The sequence below is a fragment of the Vipera berus genome (genome assembly GCF_964194415.1).
Source record: "Vipera berus genome assembly, chromosome: 6".
NCBI lineage: Eukaryota > Metazoa > Chordata > Lepidosauria > Squamata > Viperidae > Vipera > Vipera berus.
Window position 1 is genome coordinate 76,770,259 of NC_138208.1, and position 22,060 is coordinate 76,792,318.

The 22,060-nt window shown below is 37.8% G+C and overlaps 1 protein-coding gene across 8 annotated transcripts in view; it reads left to right on the plus strand.

The window, feature by feature from the left end:
* Positions 1-22,060, plus strand: part of ERC1 (ELKS/RAB6-interacting/CAST family member 1) — a 157,033-nt gene that overhangs the window by 67,201 nt on the left and 67,772 nt on the right. For 4 of the 8 annotated variants that reach the window (XM_081331581.1, XM_081331582.1, XM_081331583.1 and 1 more), the window contains 3 exons: positions 1,966-2,101; positions 5,353-5,484; positions 12,789-12,949. In XM_081331581.1, coding sequence (XP_081187707.1) covers positions 1,966-2,101; positions 5,353-5,484; positions 12,789-12,949 — 429 coding nt within the window. The remainder of the gene's footprint in view (positions 1-1,965; positions 2,102-5,352; positions 5,485-12,788; positions 12,950-22,060) is intronic. The other 4 variants (XM_081331584.1, XM_081331585.1, XM_081331587.1 and 1 more) reach the window with 1 other exon arrangement.

The following is a 22,060-nucleotide window of genomic DNA, read 5'->3' on the forward strand; positions in this document are numbered from 1 at the left end:
GTCTCCTCGTATTTCAGAAGCAGTCTAAAGACATTGATGGTCCAATCTATTTTTGGATCCTTTCTGCAACTTGACTTGGATTGTTTCTGGTTCTCTCTCTTACTTGCTCCTTTAAATGCTGTTTTTGTTTGAATGAAACTTGGATTGAATACACAGTTGACAGATAAAGCTTATAAAATTTTAATATGATTGTAGCCCAGATAAGAGCTGTTTGTGAGGCCAGGACATTGAGACATCTTAGGCTGCCTTATTTTTAAGTTGTTCTCCTTTACAAGTGAGTGCTTCCGTGCCTCTCTTGAGTTCTCATATTTAACTCATCAAAATGATGAATAGCTACCACACTACCATGGTAGTGGCGATCAGATTCCTGGACAGAAAGTTCTGGTAATAAAGACCAATTCCGGTTCAGATGCTGAACCAGATGGAGAAGGCTTAATGGCATTGACTAATCCTCATAAAGAATTGCCCTCAGACAAGGTCACAAGCCTTTGCTGTCTTGGAAAGCTGCCTTTTTAATTTTGGTGGCCAGTTGAGCTAACATATTATCCAATGTACGGTGTATGTCATGCATGAAGGCAAGCTAATTTTGCCTCCTGAGATCTCATTTCTACCACAGACTGTCTCTCATTCATCTGAGCCAGGACACTCCACCCACATACAGACACACATCCTATAGCTTGGAGCAATATTTGGACTCTCTTGGTGCCTTTAGAGCAGTGGCCTTTTGCTGAATAATTACCAGTTGTGGGAGAGATCAGTTCCTGAGTTATCACTGTAGCAGTTCTTAAAAGAGTTGTAACCACTATAAGGATTTGCTGTGATCTAGAAAATTAGCGGTGTCCAAATCATGTTAAGGAAATTGTTGAGACACAGCTGTGAGAACCCTCTGGATTTCCTTCAGTACATTCTTTGTCAATGTACTTGGTCACAATATCCAAATATTATGGATGTATAGAAAGACGTGGCATTTGGGATCTTTTCTTCCTATACTTTGTGATCATTCACCTATGTCCACTCTTCACCCATTCATGAGTATCAACTGGTGCAAAGAGTTTGATGGCAGCTAGGAAGATTAGTGAAAAGTGTGCCAGAAGCATGTGGAAGACTCATCAAAATTCCTAAGCTTAGGAATGTTCCAAATAGGAGTTCTGCACAGCTAGAGAGTCCATTTGTGGCTACTCAAAGAACCATAATATTAATAAGTAACCAGTTCTGCAAAATTTTACCTTGCTTGGAGTGTTGACAAGAAACAGATTTCTTAAATGAATAGCTTTCCTAATTAGCATCAGTTCTGAAGTATATTTTAGAGGTTCTGTGCAAATGTTCCATTGACTCTTTTTTTCCTTTTAAAAAAACCTGATACCTAAGTAGGATTTTCTTTTTATTAAATCTCCAGTGGTTTTCAAGTAAATTATTAATGTAGTTTTGTAATAATTCTCAGTGTCTACCATAGTGAGGAAAATTATAGCCTTTTTGCATATTAAAAAAAATTCTAGCTTGCAATCTTGAGTAGGAATTGATTGTGTGTGTTTGTGTGTGTGTGTGTGCGCATGCATGAGTGATCTGTTTGTGTTCATTGGAATTACAATCTGGAGAGCTGCTTTTTGGTCAAAATCTATAAAAGATGAATTTCCAACCTTCTTAAAATTGCAAACAAACAAGTTAGCATTTCAAGGACCAGAATTTGTAAGTTCAAATAGAAATTAAAAAAACAAGCAAACTGTTTTCAGTTATAGGAGAAATCCCATATATAGTGTTTAATCCAACAGAGTGGTAGAAATTATTAAACTTGGGTTACATCTAAAAATGAGATAGCAGAAGGAAATGCTGGTTATTTCTAAAACTGGAGAATCAGGTATCATTTAAGTTATCTGTATTGAATGCGAAAATTCTCTTGCAGTACTTGCTATTTTCAAATGTATGTAGGTTGCACAAGTGTTTGACTATTTGGTTTCCTATTTGTAGGCAAATTAAAGATCAGAATAAGAAGGTAGCAAATTTAAAGCACAAAGAACAGGTGGAGAAGAAAAAGAGTGCACAAATGTTGGAAGAAGCAAGGAGGCGGGAAGACAATCTTAATGACAGTTCCCAGCAGTTGCAGGTAACATCCTATTATATATGTAATGCACGGTCGTCTGAACTGAACTGAACTGTTTTGCTTCGCTTGTTTTCTTGCTTTAAAACTTACTCATAATGAAAGATTGGTGTATGCTTAAAGATGTTACTTTGCCCTCATAATATTCTAAGCTTCTGAAAAGAAAAAGTCATTTGGCTTTATCACTTGAATCTCTCTCTCTCTCTCTCTCTCTCTCTCTCTCTCTCTCTCTCTCTCTCTCTATCTCTCTCTCTCTCTCTCTCTCTCTCACACACACACACACACACACACACACACGGATTGCACTGTACAGTAGTCAGTTTTTAGTTCAGTCAATAACCAGCATAAAACAAAAGCAATCAAAAGAGTTTAAAGTACAAATAAGGAGATATCATTTTAAGTGACCTTTGGTATAAGAGTAAAATATTGTGACAAAAAGTAATTTTAAGTAAAACTGTGAGTCTAAAATAAAAGGAGTAATAGTAGTAACACTAGAATACTAAATCTAAAACACTGCTTTTGATCAAAAGAGAATCATAAATTTCCTTGGCGCAATAAAGTATTTTTTATATATTTCTTCTGAAACAGCCAACAATAAAACATTGAACTCTTCTCAGTTTGGAAATGGAGATAAAATTTAAATATCTGGCAAAATAAAAGAATTTGTCTGCTGAGATATTGAGAGATACACAAACTTCAGTAAATATTGTCAGACTTACAGAAGTGTGTATTTCGTGTATATTTCCTCCCATTCACAGAGTCACTGTTCAGCATTGACTCATCACGGAATATTTACAGGTGCTATACTGTATATTGTGGTAAGCATATACAACAATGCATTTATGTATAATAAATGCTGTATTCCCATGAATCGATAAGTGTGCATCTAACAGTTCCATGGCAAAAATGTAGATCTGATTGCTACTCCAGCAAGTAATAGTTTAGAGTAGTTCAAAATAGATTGTCCTGTTTCTAGGCTTACATCTGACTGGCTCATGCCAAGTTCAGTAAGATTTTAGGCAAAAAATGCAAACTTTTTCCCAAAAATCTAATTTAAGGGATTAATGTATAACTTAAGCATATGACTGATTCTCAAATGACGATTTATTGATAGCTAATTGTTTTGTGATAGCAACAGTCGTCACTTGCATTTAATTAAATTTTCCAGAGAATTTGTTGAACAGTAGTGTAAGTATGTTTGTGTGTATATTTCTGAATGCGTAATATATAGAATTTATTTAAACATCAAATTAAATGTTCATCTGATTATATTATAATATTAAGGGCCATCAATTTTAAGTGAGACAGAATTATCAATGTTCTGTATATTTCACATTTTTGAAAGTAGAAATTAACTGGATTAATTTTATTTACAAAAATAATTGTTCCTTACCACCAATGCAGAGTATATGGAAATCTATTAGATAGCTATGCTTTTTTTAATTCCTCATGTTTCTACCTAATTGTTAAGAGGTGTTGTACTTGGACAAACAATTCTTGCAGAACTGAAGGTAACAACTAAAGATTCTGAATGTGATAGTCTGGATTCTGATATAAGGTAGACAACATAATAAGTATTTTTCCTGTCTATGTAGTTAGAACAAACAGCATGCTATAATTTTCTAGGGCTGTCTTTTACAGACTGACTGAGTATAATTCTAAGGCTTTTAGCAGAGTTATAAGAATGTAGTCAACAAAGCTGAAGAAGGCATAAAAGAACTAGTATTCTTGACGCCATACTAGTTGCTCCATGAAGGTCATTCAGTGATCATCTTTGTTGGTGGAATATTCTGATATGAACACTTTTATCTGTTAGATCCATGTTGCATTCTGCTCTTGTCTGTCTTAATACACATCCATTACTAGTAACTAGGAAAGGAACAAAGCTTTCTATTTCGCTTTCATTTTTTTCACTGTATTCTATTTTCTTACAAGTTTCCCATTTAAAAAAAAGAAACAAAAAGTTACCTGTAGGAATGCATTTCTTCTAATACTTGGATTTTTATATTCAACTTTATATTCAAGTTTGTATATTTTTGCCAGCCATTTTCTCAAAGGTAAATAGCATTTTTATTATTTGCTGTTAGCAGAATTTAGAAAGTGGTACCAGGCTTTAATTTGCAAAAATGATCAGCAATTCCAGATTTGACAGATTCTCCTTAAAACACATCCCAACATTTTCCATTTCCCTTCAGTTAAAATCAAGTCTTTATGCTCCACTCTTTGCCACATAAGTGTTTCCCTATCTTGATACTCGTTTTTTTGAGCCTGTATATTTCACCCAACTAGCAGTATCACTCTTACGGTCACATTGTAGGCATTTTTCATCCAGAAAAAGCCTAGCAGGTCCTGATATAAATACCATTCATGGTAATTACAATGTTGTGTAGGATTCTACAGTTATGAAATTGTCCTGTCATATAATTGGCAGAATCCAAAGCGCTTGGTAGATGATCATTTTATCATAAGAGCAAATCAATCAAATCTTTGTTACGATCATAGACCAGCAAAAGGAAGGTATAAAGCTAGGAAAGGCAGCTGTTTCAAATTCAGAAGCAGAAAAAGATCCAACATCTGCTATAAGGCAGTTCACTTTTTCCGGTTTGATTAAACATCTCTAGTTGGTTATACTTTCAGACACTTAGTGAATATTTAATGTATCTTTTTTGATCTATAAACATGTGTTTTATTATGAGAAGATTATTTTCCTAGTCATGTAGTACAGAATTTTTCGAATACAACTTGTTGATTCCTTTGTTTTCAGATTTTCACCTGATTTTTTTTTCAAGGGAATCAGTTATCTTCATAAGAAAGGTTGTTGAGAGATCTCACTATTTTTTTTAAAAGAGAGTTTTTCTTAAGTCATTTACTGCAACTCATGCTTCTTCTGATTTCTTGCTTTGGAACTGTCAGGTTGAGGGTACCTGGAAAGGAAGGGTAATGCTTGCTATAAATCTACATCTTCTGCCTACTAACCTGAATTGCATGTGAAGATGTGCTCTTGCACAAAAAACTACCTACCAGTCTCTAGCTGTCTTAACACTAATTGCACTGCTACCGCTCATCTCAGTTTGCTAACTTTTGTCTTGGCTATGGATTTACTCCAGTTCTTCCTTCATTTTACATCTGGGATTTTCTTCTGTATGAAAACTTAACTTTGTGGAATTCCATTGCTAGAAACTCCCCCTGTGGGTGACCCTAGCACTTGATTTATTTGCTCTAGAAGCTACTTCATCTGGTGTCCTGTCATTTTCCAGGATAGTTTGCATAAGAAGGATGATCGAATTGAGGAGCTAGAAGAAGCACTGAGAGAGAGTGTACAAATAACTGCAGAACGGGAAATGATATTAGCTCAAGAAGAATCAGCCAGGACACAAGCTGAAAAACAGGTCTGCATGCTTATGGTCACTGGTATTGATATTTCAGGTTAATATGGGTAATATAAATAAACAATATGTTAAACAATGTGATGTATAATTAATTTTTTCCCCCATGTAGACATTTTAACCCTGAAAATAACCCTTCTCAGTAATGCCATCACATTTTACTACATAACAAGCAGACAAAATCAAGTTTATTCTAAGCATGTGTTAATATGTTGTTCTTGAGCACTGTTAGGCTGCAATTTTTATAAATGGCTAACAGCATGGTCTTTGTTTAGAAATATTATTATCCAAAATATTTAAAAGCTGCCAGATTGACTACTCCTGAACTAAACCACATAAATAATGTTTAAGACTGCAAGGTGGAGAGAATGAACCAAATAAGTAAAGTGAACAATATGACAGGTACAGCTAGCATGACAGATAAAGCAGAGGGGGGGAGGGAGGAAGGAAAGAAGGAAGATGCAGAGCATCAGGAAATCGTTTCAAAAAGAATCTGAACCTTTTCTCTTTGCTGCAATAAAGACTGCAACCACAGTAGACCTAAGAACACACAGTAGATCTTAAGAACGGTTATGAGGTCAGATCCCTTTCATGCACATGTTGTTTGAATATTTTTTTCTCAAAAACTATAGCTATCAGCTATCAAAATAAATCTCACGAAGTGCATTTTTCCACATAAAAATAGAATTATCGTACTCAAAGAAGAAATGGGGGGGGTTGCTTTAATCTTGACCACTACCCCCACCTCCCAAAATGCAACTCCAATGCAATGTAATCCAAAGAGGATGAGGTCAGCAACTTCCCTAGCTAGCAGCTGTGTCTTGAGCCAGCTGCAGTTTTCAGGTCATCTTTGAAAGTAGCCCCCTTACTATCTCTTTGTTTTTCTTGCTATGACTTTCACCTGCTGCTCCGACAGGTGTCATAGGTTCCAAGGAATACCCTGGATCACCCACTGGCTCTTTCTGGGGAAGCTCAAGAACTGTTGATGGAATTCCCATGGAACTAGAGAGTTTCTGTACTAATGAGAGCCGTCTTGCTTGAATTCAAACACAATCTGTTTTATTTCACCTAGTCCCTCACAGTTTCCAAGCACTGGTCGGGACTTCCTATTCATTGCTTCTTTGGCCTGGAGACATGATGTAAAGCTAGGAATCATTGACATATTGATGTCACTGAAGCACACTGATATTAACGAAGCCAAACCAACAGATGATTTCTCCCAGTGAATCATGTAGTTGTTAAATAAAATAGAAGAAAATGAATACCACAAAGTAACCAAACGAGCTAGTTGGATCTTTCCTTGCGCAATAATATTAATCAGATATGTTCTTTCGAGAAGGGATGAAACCTCTGCAAAACAGTATTTCCGGTCCCCAGCCTGTACAGACAGTTCAGAACAATACCATGGCATTTGTATTGAATGTGCAAAATGAAATAGGCATTAGTGATGACCACTGTGATACTATAGTCTTGAGCCTTGGTGGAGCAGTGGGCTAATGCCTCCTTAAGTAACACCAGCTGCCTGCAATGAGTGCAGGTTCGCATCCCACCAGGCTCAAGGTTGACTCAACCTTCCATCCTTCCGAGGTAGGTAAAATGAGGACCCAGATTGTTGGGGGCAATTAAGCTGACTTTGTAATAATGCCGCTTTGGGGTGTGTGTGTGAAAGCCCTAATAAGCAGGCATATACATAGAATGAAGGCTACTGCTAAGCTTGTAAGCCGCCCTGAGTCTTCGGAGAAGGGCGGGATATAAATGTAATAAAAATAAATAAAAATTAAAAAATAGTCAGGGTGTGTGTGTGTGTGTGTGTACTCACGCACGCATATCTCTGTGTGTCTATACTGCACACACGAATGCAGCCAGGTCTTTTCCCACCAAAGTGGTACCCGTTTATCTCCTCACAATATTTTGTGAATGTATGGGTATCTCCAATCGTCTTCTTATCTAGAGAATTTCCAAGGACCTGGTCTTCTCACTGGTTTCTTAGTCTCTGTTGCTGTCGTTGAGTCCATTTTCAGTTTGCCATACCTTTCCGCAGAAGGCCCTGAAAAACATTTCCCCTAAATATGATTATTGTCATCAGTACTTTGTTTTTCCTTTTTTTTACTTGAGAATTTTAGCCATAGAGAACTAGAAAAGAGAGACAAAATAACATTTCTGAATGTTGATGTGGGCTCAGTTTTAGGACTCTTTCCTGTAAATATAGCCCTGAGATGTGAGAGCTCATCTTCTTTACTTTTCTGGGGAAATGGAGAGACCCTGCCCACAAAAGACTAGCAAATCTACGGTGAGGGGGGGAAAGGTATTTGATCCCCTGCTGATTTTGTACGTTTACCCACTGGCAAAGAAATGATCAGTCTATAATTTTAATGGTAGGTTTATTTTTACAGTGAGAGACAGAATAACAACAACAAAAATCCAGAAAAACGCATTTCAAAAAAGTTATAAATTGATTTGCATTTTAATGAGTGAAATAAGTATTTGACCCCTTCACAAAACATGACTTAGTACTTGGTGGCAAAATACTTGGTGGTGCTCCTAATCTCAGCTCGTTACCTGTATAAAAGACACCTGGGAGCCAGAAATCTTGCTGATTGGTAGGGGATCAAATAGTTCCTCTATGCCACAGGTCTGCAACCCGCGGCTCTGGAGCCGCATGCAGCTCTTTCAGCCGTCTCCTGCGGCTCCCAGTCCTCTGCCATGTGCAGTCAAAAAAAAAAAGTGGGACTAAAAAAATTCAAACAATCAATTCAAATATGCAGGGTAGGTGCATATCTCGCCTTGGCTCCACTCTTCAGTCAAACCCTGTTGTGCGCATGCGCGCATGTACACCCATGCGCACACATTTTTTGCGGCTCCCAGTTTTTCCTTTTGTGAGGGAACCGGTTCCGAGTGGCTCTTTCACTGTTTTAGGTTGCTGACCCCTGCTCTATGCAATGTCAGAAGCTTGATAGGAGGTTGGTAAGTGGATTCATAGGTATGTTGGTAAACTGAAAGGCTACTGTTAAAGCTTCAAAATATTTTCAATTCTTAATCTGCACTAGTCCTTCAAAGTAAAACTTGATTTAGAGAACTAAATCAACTTAATAATGTTAGTAGTAAAAAAAACAGAACGAGAAGGTCCTTCTGAGATGCTTTCTTGATCACCATTCCTTCTGCAGGCTGAGATATCTCTTGTCAGTCTTGGCTGTGACTCTTCTTCCAGTCTCCCAAGCCCATTATAGCATGTCTCCTCTTAAGTAAAACTGTAAGAAGTTAGGAAATGTATCTGTTGAGGTTGCATTAAATATCACATTTAGTCCGTAGAAACCCAAAGATTAGTTTCAGTAGCCAAGTCAAACAATCTGTTTCCAAACACTGAAACATACATTGAAAATGAACATCATCTTCCACTCTCAAAGCTATTTTCATAATAAAAAGCTTTCTTCAACTTTTCCAGATATTTGTACATCAGAGTAGCATATTTTTTCATAGGAGTCTCTAAAGGTAAAGGTTCCCCCGCACATGCGTGCTAGTCGTTTCCAACTCTAGGGGCCGGTGCTCATCTCCGTTTCAAAGCCAAAGAGCCAGCGCTTGTCCGAGGACGTCTCCGTGGTCATGTGGCTGGCATGACTAGACGCCAGAGGCGCACGGAACGCTGTTACCTTCCCACCGTAGTGGTCCCTATTTTTCTACTTGCATTTTTACGTGCTTTCGAACTGCTAGGTTGGCAGAAGCTGGGACGAGTAACAGGCGCTCAACTCTGTTACGTGGCACTCGGGATTCGACCCGCCAAACTGCCGACCTTCTGATCGACAAGCTCAGCGTCCTAACCCACTGAGCCACCTCTAGTCTTATCTAAAAATTTTGTTGGATATTTATGGACTTGCAGTTAGTTCTGTCCATATTAGGGGACTGGAGGCTAAAACATATAAGGAACAGTTGCTGGAATTGGGTATGTCTAGTCTAATGAAGAGAAGGGCGAGGAGTGACAAGATAGCAGTGTTCCAATATCTCAGGGGTTGCCACAAAGAAGAGGAAGTCAAGCTATTCTCCAAAGCGCCCGATGGCAGGACAAGAAGCAACGGATGGAAACTAACCAAAGAGAAGAAATCTTAAAACTAAGGAGAAATTTCCTGACAGTGAGAACAATTAATCAGTGGAACAACCTGCCTCCAGAAGCTGTGAATGCTCTAACACTGGAAGTTTTTAAGAAGAGACTGGACAGCCATTTGTCTGAAATGGTATAGGGTTTCCTGTCTGAGCAGGGGGCTGGACTAGATGACCTCCAAGGTCCCTTCCATCATCATCATCATTATTATTATTATTTTCTACTTTATATCTGGAAGCAGGTAGTGATTGCCATTAAAACACACAACTGATATCACACCCTAAACATGTAACAGTATATTTTATATATAGCAAAAGGAAGACAATTTGATAATACAGTATTTCAGAGTACTCTCGATTTCTGCGTCTTTAGTAGTCCATTTTTATTAAAAGAGTTTCAACACTTGGATCGTAAATCAAGAAGCATGGATTTTTGAATATATCCAGATACACATTACTCTGAAGGAATTCTAATACAATTTCTTCTGAGTAATAAGTCTATCTGGATATATTTAAAAAATTTTCATAATCTTAAGCATATGGGAAGAGAGTGTTTGGGAGTTTGGGAGTGTCAAGTTATGCTAAAAGTATCACATTTCTACATTGCTTCAACGAAGAGTTGGAAACTTGGTGCCCTATAGATTAGTGTATTTTGCGGGTCTTATTGAATACCCCAATATCTGTGGTTTTCCTTTTTTAAATCAATGCATAAACACCTTCTCCTTCTGCTCTTAACAAATGCTTTATAGTCTGAGAGATAATATTTCAACATGCTTTGCTTCTTATTGTTGAATAATTGTCATAATCTGAAACTGAGGTTTGTGTACTATATGTTAAACCTTGGGGGATGGCCAGAAGAGAAAACAAATAGTTAGCATTGGTTTTTGAGGTTTGTAAATCTTAGTGACTCATAGATTGTTAGCAATCATTTTAAAGAGAGGAGATTTGACTTGGAAGAGTTAAATTTTCAATTCTATTCTAGTTATAATTATAGTTCGAGTCTCACCGGCTCAAGGTTGTCTCAGTCTTTCATCCTTCTGAGATGGGTAAAATGAGGACCCAGATTCTTGGGGGCAATATGCTGACTCTGTAAACTGCTTAGAGAGGACTGTAAAGCATTATGAAGCGGTATATAAGTCTATTGCTATGTTTTGAGGGGACGGAGTTGTACTGAATATAGTCATAGAGCTAGAAAGGGCTGAGTGAATTATTCAGCTGAATCCTCTACCCTGACTTGGGATATTTTGCAACAGAACTAAGTTACTATTGGGTGCTACTCAACCAAAGATATCATTAAACAGATGAGCCAATTTGGCCTGGTGTTTAAAGCATCAGATTCGAAACTGATAGCAAAGCCAGCTGGTTGACCTTGTACCAGTCATTTTCTCTCAAACCTAGGAAGGAGAAGATGGCAAACCGCTTCCGAAAAACCTTGCCAAGAAAACTGCAAGGACTAGTCCAGGCAACTGCCCCTCAAATCTATTTAAAAAGAAATCCTTCTAGGGCAGATCTGGAGGACTTCAGGAAGCCAGGGATGGGGGGTAGTGGGGGGGGCAGGATTTAAATCAACAATGTTATGGTTATGTGTTTTATGGTTTGAGGGTTTTACTGGCGTTATAAGCCCCCCCCCCCTTAGTTGTGTTTTAAAATAAATAAAACAAATTCTTTAGTGGCATGCATTCCACTAGTGATAGGATATTGTTACAGCAAGCAATATAATTTGGCAATACGATGGAAAATTTCTGGCCTGCAGATCAAACTTAACTTGCTTTTTCTATTCACTTGTGATAATTCTGCGCGGTTTTTCCTTTTATTCATTTCCCAGGAAAGTGGGGGCGTAGACAAACAGGACTGCTTGAGAGCCGTTGCTTCAGTGTGCTGCAATAATGGTCCTCACTTCATCCCACCTTTGCCTTTCCCAATAGGAGATGGTATTTCACAAGAAGTGTTGTTTCACGTTGCCCTCTGCAGTGTGACATTAATGAGAAAGACATCAGGGATATCTGTGGTTCTGTCTTACTGAAATCATCCAGGCTCTAGGAAGAGTCTGGACAAATAAATTTGCCTCTGAGTAAATCTTCTTCCATATCTACCTTTCTTTTATTGCAGGGATGTCAAACTCAATTTCATTGAGGGCCGCATCAGCATTGCGGTTGCCCTCAGGGGGCCAGTTGGGCATGGCTAAAGTGCGTATGGCCTACTGGGTGGGCGTGGCTAGAGTGTGTATGGCCTGGGTGGGTGTGGCCAGCTCTACATCGTTTGCATCAAGGGTGCCTATGGGGGCCTGGGCAGGAGTGGGACAGATCTGAGGGTCTCTGGCAGAAGAAGGGTCTCTGGGCCAGAGCCAAGGCAGTGGGGGCCGTTCCCTCACTGTTTCCAGGATGGCTTCGCGGGCCGCATGAAACCACTTCGCGGGCCGGATCTGGCCCCCGGGCCTTGTGTTTGACATGTCTGTTTTATTGGTTTTAGCTTTAGTTAGATAAGGAAAGGGTTGTCTTTTTATCCTTCTGTTTCTGATTTCTTCAGACCAACCTATGCTGGCACGTTTCTCCTTTAGCAATCTACTCTTCCTTGCAATGTATTTTGAACTGCATCAGACATTCTGTCCTGATGGTCCAGCGAAGTCCAAGATAGTTCAAGAGCCGATAGATAAATAAGATGGTTCCGTCTGCTGCCTTTAATAAAACCATAGAAATAAGCAAAATGGAATAGACCTCCAGCATAAATACAAAAATTTTCAATTAGTTACAGAACAACCTTCATTTCATATAAACTAAATTTTTGCTCTGAGCAAGAAAGATCTATTCAAATATTCTGAATATGCATAGGAGAGTTATTTTAATGTATTTGAGAATGTGGTAGTACCGTTTTGTTGAGATGCTGAAATTAAGAATATTGGCTTTGTAATTAAAATTTTGTAATGTAACTTTTCTATACATTTTAATGAAGGCAGGGCATAAAAGATTTATTATCCCCGATTATAAATCAAAAACCCAATAATGAATAGACACATGTGTAATAAAGAAGTGCTGCCTGTAATTTATAATAGTATCAATATATGTTATTTTAGACTAACCCGTGTTATTTCAACAGGGATAAATTGACCATTTGCAATATTTTTTCCCATCAGGCTATAGCTCTGGTGAATGGCAAATATTGTTTCATAATCACATACTTTCTCTCTTCTTCCTCTTTATCCTTCTTAAATTCCTTAGGTAGAAGAGTTGATGATGGCTATGGAGAAAGTAAAACAAGAACTGGAATCTATGAAAGCAAAGCTGTCCTCTACTCAGCAGTCTCTGGCTGAGAAGGAAAGCCATTTAACCAACTTGCGGGCTGAACGGAGGAAGCACTTGGAGGAGGTGCTAGAGATGAAGTATGTCTTTGTTTCCCTTAATGTTCCATTCTGACTTTTCCTTTAAGGATGCGTTGATTAACTCCTGTTCACGTTATTGATGACTTTTTACTTAAATATTTGTTATCTTCAATGGTAATGGCAACTTTTTATAAGTGGAGTTATGTATAAAAATAGAGAATATCCTGACAGAAGTATAATTTTTTCCTCCCAGCACCATATGCATTCTTCTACATAGATAGAATTATTTGGATTAGTCCTTATTTGAAATTTGAAATTACAATAAATTATTTATGTCAATATATATTATTTATGTATATATATTATGTCAATATATATTAGTTATGTCAATGTGTGTGTATATATGTATGTATGTATATGTGTGTGTATATACACACACACACACACAAACACACTTCTGCCAACCTAGCAGTTCAAAAGCACATAAAAATGCAAGTAGAAAAATAGGGACCACTACGGTGGGAAGGTAACAGCGTTCCGTGCGCCTTTGGCGTCTAGTCATGCCGGCCACATGACCACGGAGATGTCCTCAGACAAGTGCTGGCTCTTTGGCTTTGAAACAGAGATGAGCACCGGCCCCTAGAGTTGGAAACGACTAGCACGCATGTGCGGGGAAACCTTTACCTTTATACACACACAGACACACACACAGAGACACACACACACACACACACACATACATACATACATACATACATATATATATATATATATATATATATATATATATATATATATATATATATATATATATATATGTGTGTGTGTGTAATACACACACACACACACACACAGTTTTATATGATAATAGCAAAAGAAAAAAATGGAAAGGATAAAAATGAAAAGAAAAAAGTAGGAATACAATGAAAGAGAAAATAAAGAAGTGCCTTCCAACTGTCATCGTAAGTAGAAACAAATTTAGCAACTCTTCACTGCCTCCAAAGTTACAAGAATTATGTCTTCATCCCAAAGCCCGATTGTCATCTATAAAGAAATCCATAAATCATCTCTTTTTTAGTTCTTGTGTCAACAGAAGGTCCATTAAGGATTTCCAGAAGTAAGATAACTTGTTTTAACTTTGATCAAATAAACCAACTTTATATTCCTTCCTTTTACTGCTAGTAATATTAATCTTTAGTTCATTCTAATATTGTTGCCCATTTTCCTATTTACCAAGACATCTTTCTTATCTGGATTTAGTTTCTGCTTGTTCACTCTTAAATAGACTATTTTTAAACTTAATGTAATAGTCAAGAATGCTATTTACACTCTTAGAATTAGCTGGTAAGGAACAATAGAGTTGGGTATCAGCATGGAGACTTATATACCACGCTACAGTACTTTACAGCACTCTATGAGTGATTTGCAACATCAGCATATTGCCCCTAACAGTCTGGGTTCTCATTTTACCAACATCGGAAGGATAGAAGGCTGAGTCAAAGTTAAGCCTTCAGGATACTGATAACATCCATTCCAAACCCTAAGTCAAACTTCCATTAGTTTTACATAGAAATTAAATAATATGGATCAACAACTTAGGTGTCAATCAAGAAACTCCTAGCAACATCTTCTGGATGTGGTCCGGCAAGAATCACTGCAAAATGATGCTCCCAAAGCCCAGCTACACCAAGATTTGTATTATCAAGACATCAAGAGATCCAGTAGGACTAGTAGGATTGAACTCTGCAAAACCCTGGCTCAAATAGATGCAGATAATCATTTTTATCCAGATGCACCTTCTCAGTCATTTTAAATTATCAAATTCTCACCTAGATAAAATGGCCACCGATAGATAGCAAGGATAAGTTAGCATTGCAGCTACGAAGGAAGCAAATATACAGTTTTGACGGATTCTTTTTAAATTACTTATTAATTCCTATAATGAAGAGAAGGATTAGGGGTGACATGATAGCAGTGTTCCAATATCTCGGGGGCTGCCACAAAGAAGAGGTAGTCAAGCTATTCTGCAAAGCACCTGAAAGCAGGACAAGAAGCAACGGATGGAAACTAGTCAAGGAGAAAAGCAACCTAGAACTAAAGAGAAACTTCCTGACAGTTAGAACAATTAATCAGTGGAACAACCTGCCTCCAGAAGTGGTGAAAACTCCAGCACTGGAAGTTTTTAAGAACAGACTGGACAGCCATTTGCCTGAAATGGTATAGGGTTTCCTGCCTGAGCAGGGGGTTGGACTAGATGACCTCCAAGGTCCCTTCCAACCACAACTACTTCTACTTCTTCTTCTACTACTACTACTACTACTACTACTTATTATTATTATTATTATTATTATTATTATTATTATTATTATTATTATTATTATTTAGAATCAAATCCACTTAATTTATTGTGGAAAGAGCTGGATTGGATAGTGCTTCCAGCAGCTCATTAAAGATAATTTTAATTGTTTAACCATCCTTGAAGAGAGGAATATTATTGGCAAAGGTAACAATGATTTTGGTTTTGTAGGCTGTTGTTTATATTCTACTTTCCTGTTAGTATGTGTGTGTTCTCATCGGCTCCCTTGTTTTTTATTGTTGTTGTATTGAAGGTTAGGAGAGAGAGATTAAGGCAGAAAAAAGTCTTGCACAATAAAAAAAAGGGTTTGAAGTTACAGAGATGAATACTGTATAATCTGATATTGCAAGTGGATCTATCATGTTAAAATTGCTAATTTACATGATAAAATTTGCATTTAACATGATCAGTTTTTAAGAAAATATTAGAGAGAAATGCCTGTTTTGCACTCTAATTTTTGCTTGTTTATAGAAGGAAATGCTAGTTTATTGTTCTTACTTAAACGTTCACTTCTTCTAGGTTTCTTACATGTTCACCAAAGATTTAAAAAATGTACCCCCAGATTGGTTAATTATTTAACAAATATTTGAAATTCCCCGATACATTTTGACAGCTTATCTGGTGTCATATAACAGTGATTTTATAAAAAATTTCTTTGATTATAGTTCAGTGTAAATTTCAACCTTTTCTTCCACATACTCTCTCATTGATCCAATTGTATAGTATATCCCCTCAAAATTGCCCATTTAATAATAGAGTCTTTAACTTCTTCATCCTGTTTGTATTTTCAATAAAAGTTTGTACATCTTGGCAATATCATTTGTAAGGAACCCCATATCAGATTCAGTTTTACCATTTTTGAATTCATAAACCTTATAATCAACCTTAAATCTTTAGTTAACTGAGCATAGGGAAACAAACCATTGACATGTAAGGCCCTTCCAATTCCATGTTTTCTCATTTTAAAATTTTCCTTGGGAAAAAGTCAGCAGGTCAACAAAGGTTAATTTTTGTGTAAGTATAATTTCCCTTCTTACCAAAGCTTCTTGGATTGACAACTGTAAAGGGATAACATTTTAAAGATAAAATTTTATCTTATACCTATCTATTTTCAATACAGCACATCCAGTAACATGATTTTTAAAATCGACATTAATTTATTGCACCATAAATAGTCATGCCAACCAAATCTTAAATTTCCAATTCCAGTAACTATCTCTTCCTTAAAATCACCCACTCTTTCATCCATAATAAAAAAATGAGCTGCAAAATACAATTTAAAACCTTTAAGATCTTCTTTAGTCTTTCTGCCAAAATTGTAGCAAAGAGTTTATATAGTCCAGTGATGGCGAACCTTTTAGAGACCGAGTGCCCAAACTACAACAAAAAACCCACTTATTTATCGCTGGGTGCCAGGTGGGCATGGCCTACTGCGTGGCTGTGGCTGTGGTGGTCATGGAAGATTGGGTGGGTGTGACCAAGGTGGGTGTGGTCACCTCAATGTTGCTCATGGGGAGGGACACCGGTGGGGGGCAGCTGGTTGAAGAGGGACAGTTGCCACCTCCGAGGCATGGCGCGGGTGCCCACAGGGAGGGCTCTGAGTACCGCCTCTGGCACCCGTGCCATAAGTTCGTCACCACTGATATAGTCTTTATTTAATAATGAAATTGGTCTGTAATTCTTTGTCTTTCTGGTATCTTGGCCCTACTTTGATAACAACACAATATTTGCTTCCTTCCACGTTTGGGATATCTTTCCCCCCTGCAGTATTCATTATATCCTTTAGTGACTGAAGAATAAATTTAAAAAATTGGAATAAAAATAACATTCTTTGTAAAACATTCATCTTAAGCACAGAAAATCATCTCAGTGAAATTGTACTTTTTCCCATTTCAGTGTATCTTTTTTAACTTCATACCATACCTTAACGTAATTATTTTGAAACAATATATAATCTGAATTAGTCAAATAACACCCAAATATTTAACTTTTTTCAACTTTAAAACTATTCTTTTTTATTTTCATCAGATTGCCTTGATCTTGTGTAGTCATTTTTACCAACATCTTTGCTTTCTGTTTATTAATCTTAAAAATTGTTAGTGCACAAAATCTTTCACTTTTTTCATCAAAAATTCAATCTCTTTCAGAGGGTCTTGTAAAATGAAAAGCAAGTTATCAGCAAAGGCTCTGAATTTAAAAGTCAAATTTTTAATTTTTAGAGCTACTATCTTTTCATCTTGTCTAATATCTATTCAAAATTCTATATCTAGAACCAAAATAAACAAAAAGTGGGGGCAGAGGGCAACCTGGTCTTGTCCCCTTCTGAATATCACATGGTTTAGTCAAATCACCATTCAACCCCATTTGAGATACATATACTACTTGATTCCTTGAATAAAATCAAAGCATCTTCCAAAGCTTCAAAGAGAAATTCCCAGTTCAAATTGTCCACAGCTTTCTCAGCATCTGAGATTAGTGCAGCTTGTTTTAATATTCCATGTAGTTTATACTCCCCATTTATACTCCCCATTTGCCCCATGTCGTTCAAAAAAAACCAAATTCTAAAACCAAATGTGACTAGCAGTTATGTTATAGAGATACATTTTTTAACATGAGTGTATCTCATTATGTTTTGAATTCCAAGATCCCCGAGAATAATCCTTTAGAAAAAATGTGCTGTGTTATCTAAATGAGCCATGACAGTCTTGGAAGGAAGACCAAGCTGCTGAAAACAGGACCAGGTGGTGATTTAAGAGTCTTGTTCCACTCAATAATTGCTCAAGATGTGGATGATGTTGGGGAAAGGAGATTCTTTCTGCTGTTTACTTCTTTCGCTACTACTGTACTCTTGTTTCCATTCTGTTTCAGAGTAATCTCTTCTTACCACTGCCACTCCTCCTGAGTTTGTTTGCAGAGGGGGGTGCTATGAACAATAAGATGGCGCTGTAAAATTTGGTTCTCATTCTAAGACAACCCCAGAAAAAGCTAGCACATCAATTCCAGTTGCAGGTTGGAGAGAATAAAACCTGTCTTATATTGTTTTAATTGAGTTAAAAGCTAACATTTCTAGTGGGATGGAGGACCCCACTCAGGAAGCTTTTTAATCAGAACAGATGTCTGAATTTCAGTCAGCTATACACAACTTTGGAGTCGTTTTTCCTTTGTATTATTAGATTATAAAATGCTTATTGAAAAGAAGTTGGGGGGGGAATCTTATGTGCTTCTGGAATGCTACATTTGGTGCCGTTGTTGGAAATCTCAAAGGTGCATTCTTTGTGGTAACTTTTGCAAAAAAGAGAGAGAGAGAGAGAGAGAGAGAGAGAGCTTGTGATAGGTGTTACGTGTCTGGAAGACAGAAACTAATAAAGAACAGCAACTAACTAAATAATAAGGTAGTTCCAAGAACCAGATTTGAAGATTTAAAACTGCGATTGAGAGCATCTGTGGGTGTGCCCATAGCCCTTGTCAGGATCATCTGAAAGCAGCTGTATCTTCTCCTGGCTTCCCACAACTGCCTTCCCTTTGAATTCAAATTGCTATGCAGCCCTGTATATCTGTGTTAGATATTTTTGTTTGTTTCTAAATACTGCAGTTTATTTATTTTATTTATTTTTATTTTTATTCCATTTATATCCCGCCCTTCTCCGAAGACTCAGGGCGGCTTACAAGCTTAGCAGTTGTCTTCTCTAGCAGCTTGATCAAAATGTGAAAATCTTACCCTGCTTCATAGGTGGTGAGGAATACTGGGGGAAAAAAGAAATTTAGTTGTTGCCTAATCCTGTTTTCATACATCCAAGTGGAATAGCCTCAGTAAAACAGAAAGCATTGGAAGAGGGATTACGCAATTATATAGCTCCTACTCAGATATGTAAACTTAGAATTTAGTCCTCCTGATTCGGGATATGAAAAACAGTGAAACATAATCTCAACTAACCTACGTTAGAATTGATCAATCTTCAGGTGGCCTCACGAATTAAGTGACTCAATATTTTTTTGGAAATTAGATGAAGATTTTCCCTTTAGTACTGTATATGAAGAGAGCACATATACAACAATCTAATTCTGTGTTTTTCAAACCAGGCAACTTTCAAATTTGTGGACTTCCAGTCCCAGAATTTTTTGGCCCGCATGCTGGCTATGGAATTCTGGGAGACAAAGTCCACACATCTCAAAGTTGCTTACTTTGAAAAACACTCATCTAACTCCATGCAGTTTTTGGATCTTGGACCTGCTGCCATTTTCTTTATGTAAGTGCCCTGACAATAACATGGTAATGCCCCTTTGACAACACTCCGTTTTCAGTAGCACAGTAAAGGGTCTGAGTTCCACTTCCCAGTTGTTGGTATCAACTGAAGATTTATTTTTTTAATCCTACATTTTGAACATTTGTTGGTGTGTCAGTAACAGTTATGAATGAATTACTGTTCCTGCTATCTTGCATAATATTTAACCATCATATGCTTTTATTGTTTTAATTTATTTCTACTCCAGCTTTGAAAGTATTATAATTTAAATTGAATTATACATTTCCTAAATAAGTAAAAATGTCTGGATAATGCCAGCAAAAAAGTATAAAACACAAACGACACATGTTCAGAGCCAAGGCATTTGACTTTGAACTCTTCAGTAACTTTCCATAGAATACGGATTAATTTCTTCTGTCTGATCCAAAGACCGTAGATCAGAAGAACATTGCACTGTAGGCCAGCTTTCCATTTAGGTTATGGGTGAACTTTAAGTGCCAGGACCAAAGTTTGCCACTGCTGGTTGCTGTAATCTGGCCCACTGGCTGCTCCAGCATTTCAGTGTAGCTAATGAACTACAACCGGTTTTGCTGTGGTTTGTTCTATCTATCATCCAAACATGAAATTCTGCGGAGTTTTTTATGTGTGTTTGGGACAAGCCTGGGAGCTGTGCCTGGTTGCAGGAGGGAATAGTGATTGTGGTTGTAGCCACATAGACCACCAAACTGCATTCCTACATTGAGAAGCACTAATGTTTCAGCTTCTGGAGCATAAACACAGCATTGCTGCCAATTTCAGGTGATACTAATAGAGGAAAATATTTGTAGTTCAGCGTTGACATGAGGGGTCCTTGGTGCTCTCTGAGCTTGGTTTTTTTTCTTGCAGAGGTTTCATTATCCGAACTAGGTAACATTATCGATGCTAGTAAGGAGTGCTGGCTGAGAATTCTGGGAGTTGGAAGTCCACAAGTCATAAAAGGGGCCAAGTTTGAAGACTCCTGTTCTAGTGACTTGCCTGTCAGTATTGGTGGGGGTAGAGATTCTTTGATTGGGCTGTTTGCTGTTGGGTTCTTTGGCAGTTTCTTGATAGGTTGTTTACTTGATTGTTGGTCTAATGCAGACATGTCAAACACAAGGCCCGGGGGCCAGATCCGGCCCGCAAAGTGGTTTCATGTGGCCCCCGAAGCCGTCCTGGAAACAGTGAGGGAACGGTCCCCACTGCCTTGGCCCTGGCCCAGAGACCCTCCTTCTGCCAGAGACCCCCAGATCTGTCCCACTCCTGCCCAGGCCCCCATAGGCACCCTTGATGCCCACCCAGTTGGCCATACGCACTCCAGCTGTGCCCACCCAGTAGGCCATACCCACCCGTCCCCCCGAGGGCAACCACAATGCTGATGTGGCCCTCAATGAAATTGAGTTTGACACCCCTACTCTAATGTTAACCTTGGAGTTAATCTATGGTGATCTGGGTGCTGATTGCTAGATGGAGAAGTGCTTGCGTCTTTTTTTTTCCTTTTTGGGCTGGGTGATAGTCTCTTTTGCTTAGTGTAGTATAGATGGTGTTAATGTCTATGTGTCTATTGATGTCTGGTTTGTCAGAGTGCCAGGCTTCTAGAAATTCCCTGGCATTTTTGGACTTGGCTTGGTCTAGGATGGTCACATTTTCCCAATTGAAACTATGGTTAAATCTGTCTATACATTGTGAAATTAAATTTCAGATGAAGTAGCAGAGTGGGCATACAGCATAGCATAACTCATGATTGATGATTTAAGTTAATTTAAAATATTAATGGATGTGTGCTGCCAACCCCCTATTAGTGAACCTCTGCCTTTCGCCTCAGTAGAAACCGCTTTATTTTCATAAATATTACACTAACATGAATTTTAGGTCATTCACAATATGTTCTTCTAATAGTGCTTCCAATCCAAGTTTCAAAGTTTCTACCTTTTGCTTGAGAACCTTTGATTGGTTCTAGCATCTTTAGCTACTTCAAGATTTTTTTTAAGAAAAGTAACATAGAGATGTTCTGAATACATAAATAACAATTGCCAAAATTGTTTCCAACTCTTACAGAATCTTACACTAAAACTTTGCAAATGCAGAAGATTATTACTTATTCCTGATCTTTTTTGTCTAGACTAGGGGTGTCAAACTGCCGGCCGGTTGCATCATACGGAGGCCGCGCCCACCCCAGCTCTGGCAATGCAAAAAAAAAGTCGCAATATGTCGCGACACGTCACGTGACCCGGCAAGTTTGACACCTGTGGTCTAGACACTTTCACAAAAGAGATCTAGATGCAATATTATTTTTGTTTGAAAATGTATGCATGGACCTTCAGATATTCTTGAGGGAACCTACCAAATGTCAGTCCTTCCTCTGGCTACTATACAGTGCCTGAGCAGAATCAATATTACAAAAAATGATTCTGTATTGCTTTACAGCAAAGATCAAAACTTTCCTTACATCACATTCCTTAAATTACTGACAGTTTCCTTCAGAGCCTTTTGAAAGAGATTTTGCACAATATGCAGCAGCTGAAAGATAGACTAGGTGCAGTTACTGTATGTTTC